General features: G+C 38.6%; 1 protein-coding gene and 1 non-coding gene across 2 annotated transcripts in view; one reads left to right on the top strand and one right to left on the bottom strand.

Annotated features, from left to right (window-relative positions):
• Positions 1-17,432, bottom strand: part of Tut4 (terminal uridylyl transferase 4) — a 115,869-nt gene that overhangs the window by 32,068 nt on the left and 66,369 nt on the right. Inside the window, 5 exon segments of the mRNA XM_052718330.1 lie at positions 3,230-3,343; positions 4,477-4,566; positions 8,831-8,934; positions 9,029-9,086; positions 15,701-15,804. Of these exon segments, the coding sequence (XP_052574290.1) occupies positions 3,230-3,343; positions 4,477-4,566; positions 8,831-8,934; positions 9,029-9,086; positions 15,701-15,804 (470 nt within the window).
• Positions 17,168-17,271, top strand: LOC128098023 (U6 spliceosomal RNA). The gene has a single exon (XR_008214070.1). It is a non-coding gene; the product is annotated as a U6 spliceosomal RNA (small nuclear RNA).

Raw genomic sequence — 17,432 nt, forward strand, 5'->3', positions numbered from 1 at the left:
AAAAAAAAAAAAAAGAGCAATCAAAATGTCCTTTGGTGGGTAACTGAATAAAGAAATTGACACATTCAATAAAGTAATGAGGCATTTACCAATGTAAAGACATGAAGAAAATGTAAAGGCATATTACTTAATTTGAATATTTCTTAAGTCCCTTCTCCCCCAAAGTCCATGTGTGTGAGTAACTGTAAACCATTTATTTATTTTTATTTTATATGTATGGGTGTTTTGCCTGCACCTATGTCTGTGTACCATGTTTGTGCCTGGTACCCAGGGAGGCCAAAAGAGAACATCAGATCCTCTGGAACAGGAATTTCAGTTGCTGATGGTTGTGAGCTGCCACGTGGGTGCTAGGAACTGAACCTGGGTGCTCTGCAAGAGCAGTCAGTGCTCTTAAGCTGCTGTACCATCTCTCCAGCTCTCGGAGAGTATCAACTTGCTACAACTTAGCATCACCTCTGATAGAGAGCAAGAATGAAGGATTGCCTAGATTAAGTTGAGCTGTACACATGTCTGTAGAGAGCTGTCTTAATTGTTAGTTCATTTAGAAGGACCCACCACATTATGGGAAACACCATTACCAAGGTGTTGGGAGGGAAGAGACAGGAGACAGTTACCAGAAAGCAAGCAGTGCACATGGATGTATTCATTTCTCACTGCTCTTGACTGTGGATGTGGCATGACCAACTATCTCAAACTCCTGCTGTTTTGACTTCCCTGAAATTATGGACCAAGGTTGAAGCTGTTTAAGCCAAATAAACTCTTTCCTCCCCTAAGCTACTTTTTTGTCAGAATATTTTATCATAGTACAGAAATGAAACTGGGACAATCTGTTAAAGGCTTGGTCATCAAGATGATGCTATGAAGACCTTATTAGGTTTTTATGGGAAATTATTAGGTTATTGAGGGCAGGTCCAATAAGTGGATTGAGACCCCAGTTTCAGTGTCTCTGTGTCCCAGCTCATAACATATGCAACCTGCACCACCACATACATGAAATATGATATGCTAATAGAGAAAAGGGCCAACTAACCTTAAACTCTACTTGTTGGAATCATAAGCCCCAATATAGCATTTATTATAGGCTAACTGTCCTAGTTCATTGTACTAACGTGAAGCTGACTCATATAATGGGTAAAAAAGAAGCCAAACATAAAGGGTAGATACTGGGTATAAGTGATTCCAACTATCTGATATTTTACACAAAGACAAAACTATGGAGATACTAAAAAGATCAGTGATTACCAAGAGTTGGCAGGATGAAGGAAGACTAGATAAAGCAAAGACAAAGTTAAGAAAAAAACCATATTGTATAATAACAATATGCACATAATTAATATATCTATCCAAATCTACATGATATACAACACCAAGCATGAATCACAAATGTAAACTATGGATTTAGTATGACTATGACATGTCACTGTAGATTCACAAATTTTAACAATGTATTAGGTTGATAATGGAGGAATGCCTACCCAAATAGGGGTTATATGAGAAATCTCTACATACTCCTCAATTTTGCTGTGATCTTAAAATTAACAAAAAAATACAGACTGGTTTGACTGGAAATATGTCTCAGTAGTATAGTGCTCACCTACCATGTATATATGAGGCTTCATTCACAGCACCACAAAGACTTTTATAATACCAAAAACATAGTACTTAGTTAGGAATTTTTTTCCTGGGGGAAAAAATATTTAAAATTTTTATTTCCCTGGTACTGATTGTAAAACGGGAAGGAGGCACTGCTAAAACCCTATCATTCATGAGACTATTTGAAAATTTAGGACTAGCTTTAAGATATTTATATCACATGGCTAGATATTTTGTCATTTTCTTCTTTGCCAACATATTATAATTTATATGAGAACAGAATATGTGGTTTTCCAGCTAGGCATGGTGGTGCACACCTTTAATCCTAGCACTCGGGAGGCAGAGGCAAGCAGAGCTCTGTGAATTGGAGGCCAGCCTGGTCTACAAAGAAAGTTCCAAAACAGCCAGGACTGTTACACAGAGAAACCCTGTCTCAAACAAACAAACAAAAAACAACAACACCAAAAAGAATATGTAGTTTTCCAAATACTTCTGGTATTTTTCTCCTATCTCTAAACAGTTATACTTCTAAGAAGACAGAACTGGACCTTCTCTAATGCCCACAAATCCACTCTTGTGCCCAAAATTGGGAAGAACAAATGGAAGATTAAGAACTATTTTACACCTATTTCAGAGAGTATAAACTGGCTACATCAATTGACACTAAGTATGACTTTAAAAGAAATGAGGAAAATTTTCCTACTTTTTTTTGTTTGTTTGTTTTTGTTTTTGTTTTTCCAGACAGGGTTTCTTTGTGTAACCCTGGCTGTCCTGGAACTGACTTTGTAGACCAGGCTGGCCTTCAACTCACAGAGATCTGCCTGCCTCTGCCTCCAAAGTGCTGGGATTAAAAGTATGAGCCACTAGTGCCCAGCTTTTTTACTTATTCTTGACAAAACTTTTCAAGGTTGTCAGAGTATACATAGGAATACATAAGGAAGGAGGAGGAGGGCAAGTACTCCAGAGAGAAGAAACTTCTTATTTCCATGTGAGAGTCTTTAATATTATGAGTTTGTGGTGAGCTACAGGAACTTGATACACATCCACAATATTCTTTTTTTTTAGGGAGGTAGGTGAGGGTGAGACAGGGTTTCTCTGTGTAGCCCTGGTTGTCATGGAACTCACTCTGTAGATCAGGTTGGCCTCGAACTCAGAGATCCACCTGCCTCTGCCTCCTGAGTGCTGGGATTAAAGGCATGTGCCATCACCACTTAGCTCATCTGCAAATATTCCAAGACTATAACATTTTAAAATATTATAAAAGATAGTCAATAGTTCCAGTTACCTCACATCCCTTTGGTATTCAATATTCTCCTATAATAAATTTTCCTAAAGGTTCACTATTTAATTATACCATTAATTTTAACAGGAAACCCAGAATATTCATGATAGAAAAATCCCTCATACTGTCATGAACTCAGCAAGCTCTCCTGTTTAAATCTATGATTTGCTTAAAAACACCTATAACAGTTCTATTTTAGACAGGGTATCACTCAGTTGCTTAGGGTGCCCTGAAACACACTACGTAACACAGGATGGCCTTGAACTCAAAATCCTATTTCTCTGTAGTCCAAGTATTAGGACTATAGGCATCAGCCCCTATGCTCTGGGCTTTACAGTACTGTTGAACACTAACCTCTTGCAGGACTGGGATAACTGGTGGCTTTCTTTGCTGCAGAAAGTACAGCACCATAAGGATATACGCATATGAAGATAAACTTCCTCGAGATGCATCTCCAATGTCACAGCGCTAGAAAATAGAATGATTACAAATAAAAATTAATATTCTCATTCCACAAACCACTAACTACTCTGATATGCCATTCTATTTTATTTATTTACTTAGGAAAAGTAACTCTATATGGAGTCCTGGTTGTTCTGGAACTTACTATGTAGACTAGGCTGGCCTCAAACTCACAGAGATCCACCTGCCTCTGCCTCCCAAGTACTGGGATTAAAGGCATGCATTACCAAGCCTAGCAACTCTTTAAAAATCAGTTTAATACAAATGCTATGAAAAATAAGCACTATCAAAATAAGAAAAGCAAAACAAATTTAGTGACCAAGTATTTGCATTCCAAAAATTATCTTCAAAAACTTATAAAATAACTAAGAAATTTGATTTTTAAATTGGAATAGTTATATTATCAAAACATTAGGAAAAAAATTAGTTTATTAGTAAAGTTCAGGATAAAAGTACTGGAGCAATCTACACGAAGTAGCAGTAGAAGTAGTAGTAGTAGTAGTACGTGCCTACTAAAAAAAATTTAAGTTAAATTAAATTAAAAAAGAAAAATGAGGGTTTGAAAAATGGCTCAGTGGAATAAAGCAATTGCTGTGAAAAAACAAGAGGGGCCAAGTTCAAACCCCCAATTCCCACAGAAAAGCTCTTAAGTGCTTCATGTGCCTGTGAACTCAGCACCTAGGGCAGAGACAAAAAATCGTGGGAGCTTGTGGATCAACTATCTTTTTTTAAAAGCTCAGGGACCACCCAGGCATGGTAGTATACACCTTTAATCCTAGCACTTAGGAGACAGAGGAAGAAGGATCTCCGAGTTTGAGGCCAGTCTAGTCTAAATAGCAAGTTCCAGACGAGCTGAGGGTACATAGTGAGACTTGTAACAAAAATAAATTTAAAAACTTAAGTAAATAAATTAAATTAATATGTACTAAAAGCTCAGGTACAACTCAGGAGATTAAAACAGGGAGATCACCTGAGTCCAAGAAACAGAGCAAGATCCTATCTTAAAAGAGAATGAAGAAAGAAAAAACTATATAAATAAAGTTGAGACAATATTTGTTATAAGTCTAACACCAGTATGTGTCACTTTAGCTATCATAAATATTATAACAAAAGAGATGATTTCACTTCTTCCTAAGTACCTTAGCAAATACTTTCATAGTATATCCCAAGTACTGGACTCTAGGATCAATAGCTGCATAAGTAGCTAGCATTCTTGTGTTGTGTTGAGCCTGAAAAGAAATTACATATTAGAAATCATTAAATATGAACTAATAAACTTATAAATCAGGTAAAAAGATACAGTATATTGTAAATAGTATACTGAGATTTCAAAATGCCTAACAATTAGTCAAACAAGTCAACTTTACTCTGAAATTAGTTTCAAAATGAAAATACTTTTTTCTTACACTGCTCACAGTTGAGAATTTACACACATCAATAATCTGTCAACTTTTTTTTTTATTTAATAAGGGAAAGTGAGCCCCCACTATCACCAATTATACTATCAAGTTTCCCACACTTGCAGGGGTCAGTCTTCCCTGCCAGGAAAGTCTATCTGTCAACTTTTAAAATTGAAAGTATAAATCAATAACAAACATACTAAGAAGGAGATCACAGATATTTCCATTCACAACAGCCTAAAGAAAATAAAGTTATCTAGAAGTAAACCTAAACAAAGAAGTGAAAGATTTCTACCATGTAAACTTTAAATCATAAAGAAAAAGATAAGACACTAGACTCACCATGCTCATAGACCAGTAGAATCAATATTGTGAAAATAACTTTCTGCCAAAATATCTTTACAGATTCAATGCAACCCAATAAAAATCTCTACCTCATTCTTCACAGAAATAGAAAAAAATTATCCTAAAATTCATATGGAAACACTAAAGAGCATGGATAGTAAAGAAAAGAAAAAAAATCCTGAACAAAAGGAGTCATATTAGAGAGATTACAATTCCAGATCTTAAGATATATTACAGAGCCATATAATAAAAACAATACAGTACTGGCACATAGAAAGACATATAGGTCAATGGAAAAAAATTTAACACCCAAACATGAGTATGCCTAGCTACAGCCATCTAATATTTGACAAAGATGCCAATAACATAAACTGGAGAAGAGACAGCATCTTCAAAATATGGTTCTGGGAAACCATGCAGAAGAATGAAATTAATTATACCAGTTTCTATCACCTTGCACAAAAACTAACTCCAAATAGATCAAAGATCTAAATCTGAATGCTCAAACACTGCAACTACTAGAAGAAAGCATAGGCAGCACCTTATTTGGTATAGGTGTAAGAGAGGACTTTCTGATTTTAGACTACATTTGCCCAGTAATTGAGTCAACAATTGAGGACCTCATAAAACTAAAAAGCATCTGTACAGCTAAGAAATAACCTAGTGGCCAGGAGGTGTGGTGCATGTCTTTGATCCCAGCACTTGGAAGGCAGAGGCAGTCAAATCTCAGTGAGTTTGAGGCCAGCCTGGTCTACAAAGCAAGTTCCAGGTTAGCAAGGACTATTACACAGAGAAAACTTGTCTTGGAAAACCAAAAAGAAAAAGAAAAGAAAAAGAGAGAGAGAGAGAGAGAAACAATCAAGTGAAGAGAAAGCCTACAGAATGGTAGAGAATCTTTACCATTTTTAAATATGACAAAAGGATTAATATTCAGGATATATAAAGAATTCAGGGGTTGGGGATTTAGCTCAGTGGTAGAGCGCTTCCCTAGCAAGCGCAAGGCCCTGGGTTCAGTCCTCAGCTCTGGGGGGGAAAAAAAGAATTCAAAATACAGTTAAAGGGAAAAAAAACCAAACAATCCATTCAGAAATGGGCTTGGGATATGAACAAGGAACTCTTTTTGTTTGTTTTGCTTTTCAAGACAGGGTTTCTCTGTGTAGCCCTGGTTGTCCTGGAATTCACTCTGTAGACCAGGTTGACCTCAAACTCAGAGATCCACCTGCCTCTGCCTCCCAGATTAAAGATGTGCACCACCACACCTGGCTTAGGGAGTTCTTTTTTAAAAAATAAAAATAAAAATGGCTGAGAAATATCTCTCCAGAAAATGTTCATCATCCCTAACAATTAGGAAAACACAAACCAAAACAACTTGGAGATTTCATCTTACCCTAAAACAAAACAAAACCAACAATAAATGCTGGAGAGGATGTGGTAAACTCTCATCTTCTAAGGGCATGATTGCAAATTGCTGCAGCTACTCTAGAAATCAGTGTGGAGAACTCTGAAAAAGCTACAAATAAATCTACCATATGAGCCAGCTATACCCCTCCTTGACATATGTCCAAAAGACTCAACATCCCAATCTACAAAAACTTGCTCAGCTATCATAACTGCCACTCTATGCATACTAGATGGGACATAGAAGCTACAAAAACGCCCTTCAACTGATGAATGGATAATGTGGTACATATACACTAGGGACTACTATTCAGCTGTAAAGAAAAATGAAATCATGAATGTGCAGGTAAATGGATGGAATTGGGAAGAAAAAAAATTCACATTGAGTGAAGTAACCCAGATCCACAAAGATAAACACATCATGTTCTCTCCCATCTGGAGTTTCCTAGGCACAAATCTTCAGATGTGAGTATAATCTGAAGTAACTAAAGAAGCCAGAAAAGTAAAAGAGACCATGGGGAAAAAGAGAGGAGCAATAGAGAGGAATAATAGGGTACAAGTGATTTTGAAAAAAATCGATGAAGGCATTTTAATTACAGAACAGGAGGGACATTAATTCAGAAGGAGGGAGGAGAATAAACTAACATTCAGGTTGTCTAAAAAGGTCATAAGGAATCATGTTATTATCTAAAATTACATACAATACATATACATACACAGTTAAATAAAATTTCCCTATCTGGGCTGAAAATGTTCCCTTCAAAAGCCACAGACTTAAGAAAAAAATCTACACTAGACATGAGAAGCTCCTTATTGAGTCAGGGTTATCCAGAGACTTCCAAAATACAGGCTATTGTTGCCCTTGGTTGCCTCCCAGAAGTTGACAGTAACTTCCTATTGCTTAAGACATCATGTTCTGCCAGGGCTGGAGGGGGTTGGGGTGGCACATACCTTTAATCCCAACACTCAAGAGGCAGAGGCAGAAGGATCTCTGTGAGTTCCAGGCCAGCTTGGTCTACAAAGCGAGTTCCAGGACAGCCAGGACTGTTACACAGAGAAACCCAGTCTCCAAAATCAAAAACAAAAAGTAAGACATCATGTTCTTCTGAAACATGACCTAAAGGATCCAATCTAGTTCTAACCTGAAAGTCTCTTCACTGAGGACTAGCTTTCATACGAGAAGACTCCATGCAAGCTTCCAAGAGAGGGAAGTAACTAATATTCCTATTCAGTTATGATGCCGATGAACTAAAGCAATGGCAAACATGAAGACATATCAAAGGTGCAATTGTGCACATACCTTGGCTACTACCTTGGCAGTAACCAACGTCTCTCTAATTAGACTTAAGGCCAGCTCAACAAGAAGGAAATCATGCCTGGTACTGGAAACTTAGTCAACAACCAGGGGTCAATGAATTTATGGATCTACACACTAAATATCCTTCTACTCAGAGAAGGTATAAGACTCACTCAAAGAAACGTCTCTGTGTAACAAATGGAAATCATTCCAGAAAATCACCACCAATCAAATGCAAAGCCAAGCCCTAACTGATCCACCTAAACACAACTCCTGAACCTAAGGCTCAGAAACCATAGCAGCAGAGGAGACAGGAAGATTTTTTTTTTTTTTTTTTTTTTTTTTAAGGTTTTTCGAGACAGGGTTTCTCTGTGCAGCTTTGCGCCTTTCCTGGATCTCGCTCTCTAGACCAGGCTGGCCTCGAACTCACAAAGATCTGCCTGCCTCTGCCTCCCGAGTGCTGGGATTAAAGGCGTGCGCCACCACCGCCCAGCATTTTAAGAGCCACAGGAACAGGACATTTGCTAGAAATTTCTGAGAAGCAAAACCTATGAAGTCTCAACAACAAAGGCTGTCTAAACAAGACCTGAAAACAAGGACTACACCAATAGATACCCTAAAATGAAAGAGGAAATCTCACGGGACCTAGCCTAGAAAAAAAAATAAGGACAACTAAGGAATGCTAAGAGCAGGAGAAACGGTCTTCCCCAGGGAAGAGCACCCAAATTGGTTATCTAATACCAAGTGATCAGCTCTGAAATCATATACATACAAGTAAGTAACTTGTAAGCTTTATATATTTATATAAAACTGAGCAGGTTATATTTATATATTTACGGATATACATACACATACATATATACAAACATATACATACATAATAATTAAAGAAATAGATGCTATCAATTTGTGGAAAGAACATGAGGGTGCATGGGAAGGGTGGGAGGAAAGGGAGGAGAGAAAGGGATGTAGTTATATTTTCATATCAAAAATATATTTAAAATATAGAAGTAAAAAGTACAATGATTGCTGAGCCTATAAAGGAAATCTTACCAATGTGTTATATAGACTGATATCACCTTCTAGTCCACTTCGACGGTGTTCAAATTTTACAATAGGCACTTTGGCAGTAGTTATAGGCAGAATGTTTCTTAAACCTGAGGGTGAGGGAACAAAAACTTAATCAAGTTAAATACTTTCTATAATGCTAAAAAGTACTTTTTGTCATAAAGATAAGATACAAAATTTTACCTGGATGCCTCTTAAGAATTTTTGCCAAATTTTCAATTATTTCCTTACAGTTTAATTTCTGGAAAAATAAATGAGAAAGTAGGGTTCAATGTGACCTACTGTAAATTCTACTGTATTTAATACTGGTACTTAAAAATCTCTAATCATAATGAGTTGTATAACCTTGTTTACCAAGTTAACAGTTCAAAGACCCCATCATTAACATAAACCTGGAACCTGGTAGAAATGCAGACTCTCGGGCCTTTCTAATAAGTATTCTAGGAAGATCCCAAGGTTATTCACACATTGACTGAAGTCTGAAAAGCATGAAGAAAGCAGAATGGTTTTCAATATGTGAATCTGTTTTTACAGAAAATTATCTATGATATCCATTCTTTTGGTTTTGAATGGGGGAATTTATTAAGAATGTATTAAATGGGAGTAAAAGAATAAAACAGTAAGCAGTAAAAAAATATTAAGAGTGTTAGATTAGACACATAATCTAACAGAAACCACCAGAGAAGCCCAGGTAACAAAACAGAAAGACCCTTTGAACAAGAGGATCCCAAGCAGAACATTTAGTCAGTTTACTTACTGTTTTACTGTTTTAGTCCTGGTACTATATATTCAATAAACTCGCTCATTTAAAAAAAAGAAAAAAGTATAGCTATTGTAGATCATTCTCTATATAAAACACGACTGGTGTAGTTGCAAGATCTGTAAGATGTCATTTCTGCTGAAACTTACTGAATGAAATTAAAGATAGGTTTAGTGAGGGCAAAACACTGTAATGATAAAGAACACAGGCACACAATTTAGAAAGACCCAGACTCAAATTTTGAAGTAAGTATTAACTGTTTTCATGACTGATTCTTAACACCTCCAAGCATCATATTACTATTCTATAAAGTCAAAATAATCATAAGTTTCTGACCTACAGAGTTACTGGAGAATTACATAAAACCTATTAAAAAGCATTCAGCAGCCCAGAGGTGATGGCACATGCCTTTAATCCCAGCACTCAGGAGGCAAAGGCAGGCAAATCTCTGTGAGTTTGAGGCCAGCCTGGTCTACAGAGTGAGTTCCAGGAAAGGCGCAAAGCTACACAGAGAAACCCTGTCTCAAAAAACAAAAAAACAAACAAACAAAAAAAGCAGAGACAGCAAAATTGGTATGGCAATGAAAATCAAAATAGAAAACAGAAAATAATGGCTTTATAAATTAACTGTATTAAGCTAAAGAGCATTAGAAAAAAAAATCAATCCCAACTGTCATTATCAAATAACTTTGGAATATATTCAACTTACATATTCCTTCATTACAAGAAAGAAAGCACCTATGCAGGTAAATTTGGGGATTTCAAAAGAATCATCAGTTACTAATTCACATACACTAAAAAGGAGAAGTAACTGCTCTTTACTGTGTAAAATATATAATTATGACAAACTCTTTTACTAAAGTTAATTATAGCTCTTCTGGAATAAAATATTTTATTCTTTTTAATTGTCTCAACTTCTCTATATCTAATTCAAATCTAAATATTAAAGTTAATAAAGAAGATAACTAAACCTCTCTTTCCTGCTCCATCAGTTTTTGCTCTTCAAAATAGAGAAGGACAACATCCTTCCACATGGGTGAGAATTTAAATAAAGAGACAGTATTTACAACTCTTCAGCCCGTTTCTTTTGGGGAAGGTGGGAATGGTGGCAACAAGGTTGCTCTGTGTAGCCTTGGCTGGCCAAAACTCACAGAGATCCAACTCTTACCCAGAGTGATGGGATTAAGTTTCTTTATAAAACAAGGAAACACGAGCTTGTAAAATGGCCATGAAAATTAATGACCTGAGTTCAATCCCTTGAACCCACAGCAGAAAGAGAACTGACTCCCAGAGGGTTATCCTCTGACCTCTACACACTTCTCATGACTCAGGCACAGGCGGCTGTGTATACATCTATATGCATAGGCGCGCGCGCGCGCGTGTGTGTGGGCACAAACACACACACACACAAACACACACACACAAAATGATGATGATAAATAAAATTTTAAAAATTTGGGGCTGAAGAGATGGCTCAGAGATTAAGAGCACTGGCTGCTCTTCCAGAGTTCCTGAGTTCAATTCCCAGCAACCAAATAGTGGCTCACAACCATCTACAATAAGATATGGTGCCCTCTTCTGGCACACAGGCATACATGTAGATGGAACACTGTATATGAAATAAATAAAACTTAAAAAAAAAAATTTTATGGTGATCAATTTCTTAGAGTGAGAAAAAATGATGTACCAGACATCACCGCCATCTTTACCTCAGGCCTACCAATTTTAAAATCATCTTCTGGAAGAACGGCCTCAGGAACACAAAGCTACACTATTCTGCTGGATTATTTCCTTTAAAATAGCCAGGCAGTGGAGGCGCATGCCCTTAATCCCAGCACTCAGGAGGCAGAGGCAGGCAGATCTCTGTGAGTTCAAGGCCAGTCTGGTCTACAAAGCGAGTTCCAGGAAAGGCGCAAAGCTACACAGAGAAACCCTGTCTTGAAAAAAAACAAAAAAAAAAAAAAAAAATTAACGTGTATATGGGAATGTATGTGTGCATGCACACACCCACACACACCCACACCCCCACCCCCACCCCCCCACACGCACGCACGCACGCACTCACGCACGCACTACATGTGTGGGTGCCCAAGGAGGCTCAAGGCCTCCAATCCTCTGGAACTGGAATTACAGGTAGCTTTTGAGCTGCCTGACTTGGGTGCTGAGAATCAAACTTGGGTCCTCTGGATGAGTAAGTAATACACTTTAAAGTGATGAGCCATTTCTCCAGCTTGTGAATTATTTTCTAACAGAAGATACACTGGTACCACTACAGGTGCCAAAAAGCTTGACCTTGTTCCAACCTTACAAATGGTACCTGACTTTGAAACATAAATACTAACAGCAGGGTTAGGAATATGGCTCAGTTACAGAATGCTTGACTAGCATACACAAGGCTCTGGGTTCGATCTATAGGAACACTTGGGATTAGTAGGAGTCAAGAGAGTGAGAAGCTCTAGGCCAGACTGGGCTACAGGACACCCTGTGATAATGTAGCATAGCACAGTACATACAGCACAGAACAGCACTGCACAACACAGATAAAAACAAAACTAAAATAAATAGATGGAGCCAATGAGATTTATCTGAGACATACATGATTATTGATAAAAAAAAATAAAACCAATAGATACGTTGGTGAAAGATCTCTACAAGGGTCCATCCATTCCTCCTCTATGCTCTAACAATGGACTGAAACACTTCTCCCCTACCCAGTCTCCTTCACTAGAGTTTGGACACTCTCATTCACATGAACAAAATTGGGAACACAAAGAAGAAAAGCATGCCCATAACCCCACTGCTGAGATTGTACTGGGAAAAATGTCTCCTTATATATCAACATTATTTAGAGAGCTTTCAACTTTATAAAGTAGTGGTTTGATTCTACATTGTCTCCTTACATATCAAGATTATTTAGAGAGCTTTCAACTTCATAAATAGAGGTTTGATTCTACATTATCATTAATACTATAGTCGGCTACATTATGGGCAAAAAAAAAATTACAGAGCAGCAGTAAGATATAACATGAAGAGCAGGAACCACACAACCCTAGGCACAAATGCTGGCTTCAACATGTACAAGGTGAGTGAGGTGTGGTTAAATAAGTCAATTTGTCTTTTTTGGAGGGAAAGGGTACCATTTATTTACTTATTTATCTATTTACGTGTATGAAGGAAGAGGGAGCACCACAGCACACAGGGAGGTCAGAGGACAACTTGCTGAGCTAGTTCTCTCTCCTTCCACCACGTGAGGATCCCAGGATCAAACTTCAGTTATCAGGCTTGGAAATAACCATCTTTACCTACTGGACCATCTCTACAGCCCCTGGCTTATCTTTTGAAGCTTCAATCTCCTCATTTTGAAAATGGGGTAATTAATAACTACCTCAAAATGAGTTAAGAATGAAAAAGAATACAGCATGTGTAAGTGTATACAGCAACTCAATAAATGTTAGTTTCCCCTTCCATCCAAAGTAAAATTTCTAACCTTCAGTCATTTTAACATTGGTTCTATAGAAAAGATGCCACCACCCTAAAATTACAATTAATTTTTAGAATGTAATCCATTTATAAATTATACGACTGCCTGTATTTTTAATTTACAGAATACGTAACAGAGTGAGAGAGAGTGTAAAAAAGAAACAGAGTAACCAAGATCAATGCTTACAACCAAATACAAGTAACAGCTTCTCATTGGGTCTAATGAAAGAATTCCAACTTGTGGTTAGCTAACTTTTTCATCCAGTTCATTATTAGACTCTTGAAAGTTTCAAAGACCTAGCTGTTACATTAAAACAGGATGAATATGCATGTCTGGGTCCATGGCCCCACGGTGGCTGGGGTCTAGGGTGTTGACTGTGGTTGCCACCAAAGTCTCTGTGGATGCATGGGGTCTGTACCCAAAGGCCAAGCCGCCACAGCGGCTGTGCTGATCTGGGTGGACTGTGCGGCCACCTGGGCCATGGTGGTATCTGGGCCTAAGCTGCTGCAGAGGGCCATGTCTGGGTCCTGGTCCTGCTGCAACTGGGGTCTGTGGTGATGTCCACGGACTGTGTTAGCATGGAGGTCATTGGAACCATGCTGTGCTGCACCATCCCTACCCTTCACTGGCCCTGGGATGGCTGCCCCTGACCCTTGCTGGATACTGCAGCAGGCAAGTTGTCCCTACCCCTCAGGGGAGAGCTTGCCAGCACTAGGAAAAGATGGCCCCCACCCCACCACAGGCATGCACCCCACCTGGGCAGCACACTAGAGCTGACCCTGCCCTACCTCATCTGCCATTCAGTGGCATGGGTGAGGGAACGATGTCCTCCCCACTGTGGCCCTTATCTGTGGCAGGCAAGAAAGCTGGCACTGGGGTCCTGAGAGTGAGAAAACTAGCTGCAGTACAAAGGAGAGTGGGCCCTGTACCCTGCCTGGTCAGCACACTAGAGTTGACCCTGTTAGGAGGAATGGGACAGGGATGGACAAGAAAATGAGGTAACCCTAAGGGCATGAGAGCAGGAAAACTAACCTCCTACATATTCCCCCTACAGCAATCAGGACAGAGGGCCTTGCACCTTGACTGGCCAAAACAGTAGAGCTGGCTCTGGTGATGTGAATGTGGGGGACCTGGATCTAAGGACCAGAGAGGAGAACTGGCCCAATTCCTAGCTGTAGGCTGCACTGGATGAGCTAGTCGAAGCATTTCTGGAGAGCTCACCTGGGTAGTGATGATGAGAAGAAGTTGGTGGGCTGACCAACCCAGATACCACCCAGGTGCAGAACCAGGGTTATGAGTTTACCCACCCCAACCTCCATCAAATCTATGAACTTTTGAAGCATGTGAAGGGGATGAAATGTAGTAGAATATTATTTTAAGGTGTGTTACTTTTGCTTACGTTGCATTTGTTTAACTCTGTGAAGCTGCATTACTGTGCCTGTCAAGGCAGAAGAAGGACAGGAGGGGCTGGCAGGCAGAGAGAATATATAGAGGGAGAAATCTGGGAGAAGGGAGAGAGGAGCCAGAGAAGGAAGAGGACTCCAGGGGCCAGCCACCCAGCTACACAGCAAGCCACAGAGAAAGAGTAAGAGTTACAGAAGTTAGAGAACGGGAAAAACCCAGATGCAAAAGGTAGTCAGAATAAGTTAAGGAAAGCTGGCAAGAAACTAAGCCAAGCTAAGGCCAGGCACTTATAAGTAAGAAGAATAAGCTTCCAAGTGTGATTTGTTTGGGAGTTGAGTGGCGTGCCATGCGTGCCCCCCGTCCCCCACCCCCGCCCCATACACCCAAAGCAACTAATAACCACGAACCAACAGATCCAAAATAGCAGGATCTCCATGACACAGAACCACAACAGGATGTCCAAGAGGAGCCCCAGGGAGAGCCCATTATAGGTGGTGTAACACAAACCAGAGGCCTCAAGCCTGACCAATGACTTGTGACAATGAACACTTGCAAGCAAAGATAAATGGATAAAGGGTAAACTGTGTGACTCAAAGAGCTACACTACAGCTTCCACAACAAGACTCTTCTTTTTTGTTTCTTTGTTTTGTTTGGTTTTTGGGTTATCTTTTAAATTTGGTTTTGATTTGGTGGTGAGGTTCTAAGTGCAGAGGGCAGATATGAGGAGACGTGGAGATAAGTAGGATCAGAATGCATGATATGAAATACAAAAAAAAAAATCAATAAAAGTTAAAACAGGCCGGGCGGTGGTGGCTCACGCCTTTAATCCCAGCACTCGGGAGGCAGAGGCAGGTGGATCTCTGTGAGTTCGAGGCCAGCCCGGTCTTTCCAAAGCGAGTTCCAGGAAAGGCGCAAAACTACACAGAGAAACCCTGTCTCGAAAAACCAAAAAAAAAAAAAAAAAAAAAAAAAGTTAAAACAGATGAATAGTAAATTATTTTAAGTCTGATTATTTTTAACAGATTTCAACAGTAGCAGAGTTTGAGTATCTTCTAAATTCATAATGCTAATGCTTCTACATCTCAAACACTACTACTAACACAGTGATACAAAAAATGGTAATATGTATAATCAGTATCATGTACAAAATTAACACATTAACCATTAGACAAAAACAAACTTTCTAATCCCTTCAAATATTAACTCTTACCTCTGCATTTTCATGGCCTTCCAGAGTCATACAAATATCCAGATCACTATCACGGAATCCAAATCCATTCTTTGAAGAACCAAATAAACACAATCTTGCCTTTTCTAAGCTCGAGAAAACAAGTCAATGAACAGATTAGAGGAGTAATCCAACATCTACTAATAGTTTAACACAAAGTGATACACTGAGAAATTCCAAAACATCCAACCCTAGCTAGGATCTTTTGCTTAGGTTCTTTTTTTACCCTTGGTTTTCTGAGATAGGGTTTCTCTATGTAGCACTGGCTGTCCTAGAACTCACTCTGTGGACCAGGCTGACCTCAAACTCACAAAGATCCGCCTCCCTCTGCCTCCCAAGTGCTGGGATTAAAGGCGTGCTTAGGTTCTTATGCCCAAGTAGCTAACTGCATTTTCTTTTTAACATATCATAAACTGAACATGTCTAAACTATCTACCTCACTCAAACCTTCTATTATTCCTATAATCCCAACTGTGATTGGTAAAGTTCATTGTCAGTTTTATGGGGGGAATCTCTAGACATGTTTATGAGAGAGTATCTAGATTATGTTAATTGAAGTGATAAGATCCACCCTTAATGTGGGTGATATGATTCCATGGACTAAATAAAAAGGAGAAATTGAGCTGAACACAAGCATTCATTATTTCCTGCTTCCTAACTGGATACATTGTGACCAGCTGTCTCCTGTTCCTGCTACCATGATGGATCCTAGTCCTGGAAACTATAAGCCAAAATAAATCCTTCCGTAAAATTACTTTTCTCAGGTATTTTGCCAAAGCAAGGAGACAAGTAATTAAAACACCAACTCTCAGCAATCAGTATCATTATTTAAGATGCTCACCAGAAATAAATAAGGTCCTTAATACCTTGCTCAACCTACATAATCCAATCACCAAGACCTTTAGCTTCTTCCAACTGAACTACCTACCACTTACTGTTGTTCTTCAACACCAGTACCAAAGGTTAAGCTCAATAGCCAATAACTCGACTCTCAAAAGTAAACTAGTTCTTTCAATGTACAATTTAAGTACTTTTAAATAATCACCTCAATATATAGGGTCAATTTTCTTCCCATAGTCACTCTAATTCACTAGATATAAATCATGTTAGAGTTATGCCTTGTCATTTAAGAGTTCTATAACACTTTTCAAACAAGCTGTAACTTAAAGTTTAATTACACATTTAAATTAATTTGTTTATTAGTTGGAGCATGCCACCATGCACATGTAGACAGAGGAAAACTTGTGTGGGTTGGATCTCTCTTTTCACTAAGTTAGTCCCAGAGATTGAACTCAGATTGTGAGACATGTTGGCAAGTGACTTTACCTGCTGAGCCATTTCCTTGTCCCTTAATTACATAGACAATAAATCCCATACTTTGAAAGAAAAATCTGTCCATGTAATACTGATTAAATTTCAATGATAACTAAGAGGATAAAAGAACCTATGGTGCTTACTTCAGCAGCACATATACAAAGACTGGGACAATATAGAGATTAGCAAGGCCTCTCTGCAAAGATGGCATATAAATTTGTGATGCATTCCATATATTTTAAAAACTTTATTTGTGCACGTGTGTGTGCACCACAACACACGCGTGGAGATCAGAAAATAATTCATGGAAGTTGGTTGTCTCCATCCATCTAAAGAATCAAATTCAGGTCACCAGGTTGAGAACCTTTACCCAATGAGTCATCTCACTAGTCCAAGTGTT

Source organism: Peromyscus californicus, unplaced genomic scaffold (genome assembly GCF_007827085.1).
Source record: "Peromyscus californicus insignis strain IS unplaced genomic scaffold, ASM782708v3 Scaffold_5__1_contigs__length_169319896, whole genome shotgun sequence".
NCBI classification, from domain to species: domain Eukaryota; kingdom Metazoa; phylum Chordata; class Mammalia; order Rodentia; family Cricetidae; genus Peromyscus; species Peromyscus californicus.